The 10,254-nt window shown below is 42.6% G+C and overlaps 2 protein-coding genes across 2 annotated transcripts; one reads left to right on the top strand and one right to left on the bottom strand.

The window, feature by feature from the left end:
* Positions 4,498 to 6,691, bottom strand: LOC8075326. The gene is made up of 2 exons (XM_002455557.2): positions 6,531 to 6,691; positions 4,498 to 6,003 (listed from the first exon to the last, which is right to left on the bottom strand). Exon 2 carries the CDS (start codon positions 5,998 to 6,000, stop codon positions 4,756 to 4,758), a length of 1,245 nt encoding a protein of 414 aa, XP_002455602.1. The 5' UTR covers positions 6,001 to 6,003; positions 6,531 to 6,691; the 3' UTR covers positions 4,498 to 4,755.
* LOC8086337 lies at positions 8,409 to 10,055 on the top strand. Its single transcript, XM_002457751.2, has 2 exons — positions 8,409 to 8,630; positions 8,813 to 10,055. The coding sequence occupies exons 1-2, from the start codon at positions 8,604 to 8,606 to the stop codon at positions 9,995 to 9,997; spliced, it is 1,212 nt and encodes a 403-aa protein (XP_002457796.2). The 5' UTR covers positions 8,409 to 8,603; the 3' UTR covers positions 9,998 to 10,055.

Genomic DNA, 10,254 nt, shown 5'->3' with positions numbered 1-10,254 from the left:
TGGAGATGAGCACTAGCATCTTCATGTGCCTTCCCATAGAACTGGTTGGATTGCACCATGTTGATAAGTCCAGGCTTGAGCTCAAAGTTGTCGTCGATCTCCGCAGCAGGTCCAGTATGGATGTTGTCTGTAGTGGGAGCTGAGAACTCACGGATCGATTTGTTCGCCATGACTTCTAACTCTAAAGACAAGTTCCGGGTGAAACTTCGGTGATCTTCTTGATTGGATGAAGCTTCGTGCTGAAGTGTTGATGATCTCTTCTTGAGCTTGGCTCTTGTTTTTCTAAATAATGCTTCGGGATTGTCAACAAAATTTCCTCGAAGATATCTTCTATTCATACATTAGCCTGCATAAGATAAAATAGAAAAAATATCGGAGTAAAACTGTATGAGAGAATTGATAATCTCAATCATATTAGTGATGCGAATGATGACTCAAAATTCTATATTCATTCTTGATTAGTAATCAACCTTCCCCGGCAACGGCGCCAAAAATTCTTGTTGGGCATTCTTAACGTCACTACCAAAAGTAGACTTAGTTTTCTAATTCTGATAACGGCGCCAAAAATGCCAAACCTATCCCACATGCCACTTAAGCCAAGTTGTCATCCCCAGCATGACATAAGAGACGCGGTATTGAAATATGCAATTGCTCTTCTAAATAAATAACTAAATGGGATCTGCAAGCGCACAGATTAATACCGATGTAGCATTTTAACCGGGAAGTATTCCAGGTATCGTATTTATATTTTTACCATCGGGAAGGGATTAGTAACCATCAATGTTGATTATAGAATGGAATATAGAATTGAGTATCTATCATTGCTTGTATAATTAAGAGCATCTATCTATCTCTTTCATACAGGAATAATATATATAAAGTAATGAATGGTGACAAAGATAATTAATCTGATCAACATAACTTAGCCACATATAAATATGATAAGCACCTCAATTAGATATTCTAGCAAGTCATTAGCATGGAATTAGGATGAACTACAAGAATATTTCCTAAGTTATTCTTAACTATACAGTCTAGCATATCATAGTTAGTGCAATTATACTTAGCAATCATTGCGAGACAAGACTACACCCATGCATAGTGATATTATCAAGGAATATGAGAAACATCACAATCACTCCCCTGTAATAATGTTGCTCTGCCAGCCCTATACACGAGAGGGGGACTATATAAGAATCAATAGGAGCTGTCACTACCACAAACTACCCCACGATCTGGCATATAGGGTACAATCGCAGATAAATACAGTATAAGCACCATGCCTACACAATATCTATCATTTACCCATGGATCCAATGGATAAATGCTATACGATCCTAAACGTTATATAATTCCAATCTAACTAAGCCAAGTATATAACTATGATAAACTAAGAACAATATAATTGTGAATATAAACAAGTAGAGCAAAGTCATAATCAATATATTGAAGTAGAACAAAGTCATATTCATAATATCGAAGAACAAAGATGAACAATTGAAGAACAATAGAGAATTATCAAGAATCCTCTTGACAGATCCGGAAACCAATCGAAGATTGACTCCTTCTAGTTCTAATCCTATGTAGCTATGCTAATCTAGAGATCTAATTGATGTGGTGGCTCTAGGGCTTGATCAGAGGCTTCTTCTTCCTGATGAATAATGAATTAGGGTTGAGAGGTGCTCTCCTCCAGGGGCCAGGGGGTCTGGTTATATAGTCCCTCCAAGTGAATATGGGCCGTCGGATCAAACCAACATTGATTGAAAGGTTATCCTTGATCTTTTAGGTCGGTGGAGCATGATCCGTGAAGTTGAACTTGATTGGTGCAGAGACAGGGCGGGCGTCCTAGGGGGGAGAGCGGGCGCCCTGCCCCCGAGCCCGTCCGATCTCCCGTTCGTTCCCATGGCTTCTGGACTCTTCTAGATGTAAGATAATTTCACGGCACGTTAATATCTCTATGTAAACCCAACGTGTGGGCCTTTCTTCCATAATCCCTGGTAACCCCCTTCAAAAATAGACAAACACCAAAACTCGTGGAATTCTATCAGATAAAACCCTAAGTCTAGATGTCAGTTGCATTTGGATCCTTTTCTTTGTTTATTTGATAATTAAATTTGATACTTAAGGACCATCAACAAGTACCACCCACATATACGCACTATACTCTGTGTTGTTTCTATCCGGGAGACATGCACTTATGCTGCTCTTACACTGAGAGTACACATTCCACATCCACTTAGAAAATGTTCTACTCCTATACTAGGAGAAGACACCCAAAAATATTCAATGTCTTATTCTACTTATCCAATAAAGCTCTAGTTATTTCAGTTGATACTCCCTACTGTTATCAGTGCATTAAAAGGGTTGGCTAATCTCTAAAGAGAAAAGAAAAGAAAGAGGACAAAAGTCCCAATGCAAAAAGACAGCCAAGTCCGTATTTTTAGATTAGGGAGGTATGTTATCCCCAAGGAGCAATTGTAGAATTAGATATTCACCATCAGTTATCACCCCCTCATTATTACCATCATTCTTATCATCACTCACATCATTCACTCTACTCACATGCACATATGACTTGATTGTGTAATTAGTTTCTCTAGGTCCATAGTTTAACTATGCAATACATGTTAGTAGGTTTGAATTATCTTTCCCACCTATGAGCTCCACATAAGCCAATTAGAAGTAGGGTGAGAGAGAAGGCTATTATGGCTTAGTGATATAAATACTTCATATTCTAAGAGAAGGCATATTCACTTGCCTTGAGAGGATCCAAAAATACCACATATGAAAGACTAGAAAGGGTCATACAAGGAAACTCTGAGTTTTATTTCAAAATCTTGTAAAAACTCCAGAATAACAATTGATCAAAGAGCGAGAAGTATAGTGCTCGACTCAACTATTCAGTCTTTCAACTACTCAAGACCTAAGTGATAGCTATAAGCTCCATGGTGAAAGGTAATATGGGTGAGTCTTGAGTTAGAATAGTTCACTCTAATCCGGAGGAGAGTCCTTGTTTGAACGCATGTGTACTTGTGAGGCGTGAAAGTATTGTAGCAACTCCTGATCCATCACTGAGTCTATCTTTGCTCAGGGATGAGCAAAAAGTAAGCTTGGAGGAGTTTGTTGATGACAGATAAGTACTCTTTTCAACCGTCAACATAGCATGAGAAAGGATTAAAATCACAATATCATCTAGCTATAGGGGTTATCACTAATAGAATTCCATAAGTTTTGGTGATTGTCTATTTCTGCAATGAGGTATCAGAATAATAACAAAAGATGGTCCACACGTCAGATTTAAAAAGAGAGAATGTGTGAACTTTAACTCAGGAATACTCTACAAAACACGAGAAGACGAACCTGCAAAGTGGGGCCCCCTTGGCAGCCAGCTAGGGGTGAGCGCCCCACCTGCCAGGGGTGGCCGCCTGGCCCTCTCAGCCAATGAGGAGCCACCTTGCGGATCATGCCTCCACCATCTTTGAGGAGTAATCTTAAGCGTACGTTTAAGTCGGTTTGCTCCAAGGGTTGTGGTGCGTCCTAGGGAGCTATAAATATGACCCTAACCCTTGAAGAAGAGAGAAGAAACCCTAATTCAGAATTCAGAATTAGACAGAGAGGGGTCCCTCGAATGGATCTATCTCTTTAGGGTTATTATCGTCTCTCGAGTTAGATCGCAGGAGTGACAGTCCTATTGAGTTCTTTGTATTCCTCCTCCCAATTATATAGAGACAGATCCATTCGAGAGACGCCTCTCTGTCTAATTCTGAATTCCTCAGAGAATAATGAATTCTTCTTCTGAAATTATCGTCTCTAGGGAGGTTAGGGTTGTATTTATAGCCCCCCTAGGAAGCACCATAGCCCTTGGATCAAATCGACTTAAACGTATGCTCGAGATTACTCCTCAAAGGCAGTGGAGGCAGGATCAGCGAGGTGGCAGCTGATTGGCTGCAGGCCTCGGGCGACCGCCCCTGGCTAGCTGTCAGGGGCCCACTTTGCAGGGTCGCCTTCTCGTGTCTTCTCGAATATTTCTGAGTTGACGTTCACGTATTTTCTCTGTATAAATCTGACATGTTGACCTCTTTTGTTCTTATTGTGACAACCCCTACAAAAATAGACAATCACCAAAACTAGTGGAATTCTGTTAGTGATAACCTCTATAACTAGATGATATTCTGATTTTAATCCTTTCTCATGCTATGTTGACGGTTAAAAATAGTACTTATCTACCGTCAACACCGCCATCCTTAACAACAATGCCCAGCCAAGAAGCCGGCTAGCCAAGGCACTACCCAGCCAGCCAGCTAGCCAGGGCACTGCCCTGCAGGCGGCTACAGGCAGGCAGGCAGGCAGCCGGCGGCAGAAGGCAGGCAGGAAGCCATGGCAGCTGCCTAGCCAACCAGGGCACTACCCAAAATCAGCGTCGTTTTTAGCAATATCAACGTCGAGTTGATATAAGGGTAAAAGGGTCAAAAGAGTACAGAAATATATATATTTAGATAAGAAAAGATACTTAATATATTAAATGTCATAGAAAACAAAGTACAAATGTTTCAGATGTCGTTTTAACGATGTCAACATTAGAAATCCTATTTTAACAAAGCCACATGTTTAGCTAGAATAGCAATTTTGTGTCCAGGAGTTTTTACACAATCTTATTAGTTTCGGTGCTCATTGATACAATCCATCGAGAAGGTTACACCGGGATAAATCATATGTCTAACTGAACAAATTAGTAATTTTTGTTCCATTTCACAATTAAATTATGGACTGGAGGAATTTTTGACCTAGTCGTTGAAGAATTTGGTCGGCTGTTGCAGAGGCCGCCAGTTCTTGCAGTAGAACTAGTTGGAAAGCAGCTAGAGTTGTCAATACTAGCAGCGTAGCCACCGCTGCCAGCAAAACTTTTGCCCATGAGTTGAGAAGCTGGATTGCCTCCTGCAACAAAGAGGCGGCTGTGACTGTGACTAGCGTGCCATCGCGTTGTCCTCCTGGCCACTGGCACAGCATGAAAACAATGTACAAGGTTAGAAGGGCTGAAACAGCACAAGACACCAACGCCTTGCCGCACCAGTAGAGCACGGACTCGTCCATGTAGCCCGCCGCTAGCATGGCCGCCAACACTGCAGCTGCCGCCGCGCCGAGCAGATTGACCACTCTGCTGTCCATGCCCAGCTTGATCCTGTCGGCACCAGTGATGATGGCGCCGTCATGACAGTCGAGGCGAACGCTGAGCCACAGCAGCACTGGCACGATCTCCGGCAGGCAGAAGAGCAGCGCGTTCTCTCCCAGCAGCTCCGCGGCCATGGCGTGCACCGCCACTAGCAGCACCACGAGCGAGGCCTTCCGGAGCAGCTCGGACGCCGGCGCGATGCCACGATGGACCGTGGCCAGCCCCACCAGGCGAGTCATCATCATGGTGAGTGCCCCGAGCATGAAACTGAAGAAGAGAAGGAACTGGGAGACGGTGAATTTGTCTGCGTGAAAGTGGCCCATCATGCAAAGCGCCCAGTACGGCACCAGTGCTACTGCCTCCAGCCCCTCTGCCTTTTTCCCCACAGGTGCAGTAGCTTCATCACCTTCACCTTCGTTGCTCTGCTCCTGTGAATGTGATCCGCCGGCCTGATCCTGATGACTGAGCTCACTACACAGCGCGACGATGAAGCCGATGGCGATGATGGGGAAGACAACGAGCCAGATGTAGCTCCAGCTGACTATCAGTAGTGACACGTAAGATATCACCACGACGATTGCCGTCTCGATGTAGATCCAGACTTTCTTAGCAGGCAAGAAGTTGAGAGGAGACAGTGGCAATGGCAATCCCAGGTTGACGAATGAGCACGCGTTCATGTACAAAATAACTAGCGGAATGATAACGGTGGTGACATACAGCTCGTGCTCTTTATAGGACTGCATCAGTAACGCCACTTGGGAACTCACAAAACTGAGGATCACCTCTGGCGTCAAAGGTAGGGACCAAACATACACCTTCTTCGAATCCATGACCTGAAGAACGAACACACAAGACGCGGGATTAATCACTACTAGCCTATCCATATATACTAATTATTAGATCCCTAGGACCATCTAGGTATATAGATCAGTGGTTACAACCTTAGAAACTTGGCATAAGCATCATGCCGATCAGGACGACGCAGGATCAAGGCTCATGTTGGCCGTTGATCAACCTAACACTAATAGCTATGTATGATTGCCATAGCTCAACTATACAGTACTTTTTTTCAGCTTTCCCTTCAAGAACTATCAATGTTTCGGGAAAATTTGAACCTTATGTTCAGTACCCTTAATTTGGTGATGCGTGAGCCTACATCAAAATAGAGACACAAAGAAGCGGCATGCTGAAAAAATTGTAGCCAGGGACCAAAAAGGATATTACAAAGGCAGATTTGCCTCTAGTTTGCTTGGAATTGAGCGAAAGGGTCGAAACAGCATATATAAGCAGGGTCAAAGTAAGCAACACAGGCTGAGCATTGGGGCTTGACTATGGTATAAGCTAGTATTAGCGCTCTTACCGTATTTTCGGCTTCTTCAGAATCGTAAATGCAGTCTTCTTGAGTTTGGGTTAGAGAGGAGCTTCAACCATGAAGGAAAGAATCCCCTTCTTTGCTTCTTTGCTGTGCTAGCTCTGTGCAGGAAATGGATATTTGCTTCGTACCGTGACCGCGTGAGTGCACCCCCGTCTACTTCATGATTGGTACTCCCGCCATCATTAATAATAAATCATTTCAAAAAATTTGGAAAATCAAAGTTAACTAAAATTGCAAAAAAATATAAAAATTTATAATATCAAATAGATATACTATAAAAATATAGTTAATAAAAACATAATGATAGTAGATATCATCAATGTTATTATGTTATCATATAGTCAAACTTCAGATGATTTTATATAATGATTTATAATTTAAAATGAAGAGAGTACTTGACTTGACCTACGGGTTCACATCAACAACTGGCCATTTTAATTCTGAGAGTACAATGATTGATCATGGGTTAGGTCGCTACATTGAAAATGCTGTCGCGCAATCAACAAATAACAGTAGGGCTGTACATGCCCAGCTGTTTGCTGAGAAGTGCAGTGGAGCATCGACTTGAAATTGATGGATTGTAGTTGGAGGCCATGGAATCAGTGCTCCAGAGTGGGCTAGAAATATATATACGAGTATTAAAAGTTCGTGGATCATTTTAGTTTGTACAACTAATCAAAGTTGATTATCAAAGCTCTATTCAGTTACTAAAAAAACCATTTACATATTCTGTAGTCTCTAACTAGTTGTGACAAATTTACCACTTACATTATGTGTTTTCATCTTTTGTATTGCGCTTGCAGTCTTGCACCTCTCCAAATTTCAATATGTATTAAGTTAAAAACCAGACATTTGAATTATACTAGATCTTATTGCATCTTTTTGTGACATCATAAAAGTATAATTTTGCTTTCAACTGTATGAACTATTGCAATTATTTAGACACATTTTATTATGATGATTAGAATCAATATTAATTCAATTAATTGCCATGTGTTCCTAATTACTATTATAGTTTTTAGAATTTATCTTTTGTTCCTAACATATCTATATTTTGAACAGAAACAACTTATCACATTTTTTTATGAAGAAAAAACTAATTATAAGCCCATCTATTTTTGCCATTTTTTACTTCCGTAGTCCTGAAACATTTTGGTAAGCAGCATCCGGCCCAGCCTGGTTCGTCTCATGCAGATTGAAGCCGTTTAGTTTGCTGGAGAGACTTTGGAGCCAGGCTGGGCATGAGAGCCAGGCCAAGTAGGCCATGTTCGACGGACGCAAACAACCTTGTTTGGTTTGCATCATCACGCCATCCACTATCAAATGGGTTGGTGATTGGTTGCTCCTGCATACCCTTCACGAAGTAGAAAAACAAGGCATCGTGCACGCACCCACGCTCCATCCAAGTGAAAGTCTGTATCCAAAACAGATTTCATTTATGTTTCCGCGGAGCTAGCATAGGAAGACGCATTTGCACCACCTAATGAGCTAGGCTCCACTCTTCTTTTTGGCTACCAATCGATCAAACGTTTGTATCTCACGCGTGGGTCGATCCAATCACTCCCAGTTGCTGGTTCCACAAATGGTACGTGTATAAAACGTTATGGAAACAGGTGACCGCTCCAATGAACCGGAGTTTCCTACTCCTATACAATTACTATATTTAACAACGTGTACTATGCTGCTATAAAACAATGTCGATCCATACCTTGTCCTCGACGACCAATTCTGAGCGAACAAGTGATCTATTGGGTTTCCATTTGTTTCCACGACCATGGAAGTTGACTTTGCTGCTGTAGAAGTCTTTGCTGCTGCTTCCCCTGTGTGCTGCGTCCTCGTTATTTCCTTACGCGTTCAGTTTAAATTCGTCGACAGCGGTATGCTGAAGCCGCGAAGCTGCACAGAAGTTTCTGCCAAGCTATACATACTTTTCAACCGTTAAGACCTGAGCAGGAGAGGCGCAGCTCCATTCAGCGCAGCAGCTGCTCCATTCTCTATGTGCCCTATCCTTTAGGCTGCGTGTGGTCAGTTCCGGAGGGACCGGGACCTTAAGTTTTGATGGCTACCAGTGCCATAGATCCGATGGTATGCATTTTGATCTTTGATTGTAGTTCATGTGATCTTTGCTTGATGCTTCATTCCATCTTTCAGTTTACTATGCAACCTAGCTTTCTCACGATTTGATTTGAAGACCAATCCAACTTGACACAATTATTGGAATTTTCGAAAGCAAGATTCATTCCTATATGATATTTTTCGTACTGTAGGATGCATGGATGAACCGTTACCGTGCTTTCGCGGAAGGTGTGGTGATTATGGTCTGCCCGGTGCTTCTTGCGATTGCACTGAAGAAGGTTGACCTGAAGAGCGAGGAACATGGGCGTGCCGTCCCAACCACCATGCTTGTGGTAGCGACGGTCACCTTAGTTGCCGGTATTTGCCCCTTCCTTGTCTGCTGTCGTTTCGCCAAGAGATTCTTCAATGGGAGCTCGTTAAGTTCCCCACACACTGTTACCATGTTGCTGGCGCCTTTATCCAGCACATGTTTAGTGGCACTTGCCTGTTGGATCATATACCTCATCCTACACAGCTGGGCATTCCCTGTGATCGGTGCCCTCATTGGACTCTGCTCCGTGATCCGTACCGTCACGCACTTCACAACCGCTGCGAGAGAAAGAAATGCTGCAACTGCAATGGGATGTGAGGAGGAGTACGACTGCAATAAAATGGAGAGTTCACTTGATTTCTTGGCTGGTATAACTGCACTGCTGTTTCTGGGACTGGAAGGCCTGGCTCTGGAGGGTCAGATTAACAGCACCAAAGCAATAATACACGATCGTCTTACCAAACCAATCGGCACAAGCTTCATTGTTTGTGTTGTTTGTGTGGGATTAATGCTCCTTGAGACGATGCCTCCTCGCAAACTCATAAGAAACCTGACAGAGACTATAGATATTTTTACGGGTTTTGCCGTCTGTTCGGCTATGTTCTTCATTATGTACGCACTCATGAAACTGAGAGCGTTGCTTCTGCTAGTAGCTCCGTTCCTGATCCTCATGATGTATGTGTTCTATGCGGCTACCAGCAAGGATAAGGGCAACAACAATCACAGGGGTGCTAGTGCTAACGGTGATGAAGAATCACCTGTTATTAGCTGTAGTGCGGACGGTGATAAACCAGCGTCACTTGAGCTAACAAAGGTTACATTTACTGGATTCCTGGCGGTGTCGATACCAAGCATCAGCAATGGTTCAGTCAACATGTCTACCGAATGTTTCTTGCACCTTGCAGCAACAGCTGTTGTCTCAGGTCTCATATGGAGGCTCCTAACGCATTACAAGTCACAGACCACCATTGCAACTATTGCAGATATTGCTTCTTTCTGCACCCATCTCTGTGTTGCAGTTGCTGTAATTCCATTTACATTAATGGCCGGGAAGGCTCTCTCATGATTTTGTAGTATGATGAAGCAACTGATAATGTTGAATAATCACCGTACCTGTGACTTCAGTGCTGGCTCATCTTAAGGTGTTTCACTTCGATATCCTTCTATGATTACATAGAATTGTCGCTTGAAAGTAAAAAGTCATACGGATATAATTTTTTAATCCATACAATACCGAAGTTTCAAGACTCAGCTAGTTAAGAAAAATTTAAGGTAAAAAGTCATACAGGTATTGTTGACACCGTTTTTGGACACGCATCATGA

Source organism: Sorghum bicolor, chromosome 3 (assembly GCF_000003195.3).
Source record: "Sorghum bicolor cultivar BTx623 chromosome 3, Sorghum_bicolor_NCBIv3, whole genome shotgun sequence".
In the NCBI taxonomy this organism is placed as follows: Eukaryota; Viridiplantae; Streptophyta; class Magnoliopsida; order Poales; family Poaceae; genus Sorghum; species Sorghum bicolor.
The sequence above is the reverse complement of the archived record's forward strand: the minus strand, read 5'-3'. Positions and strand labels throughout refer to the sequence as shown.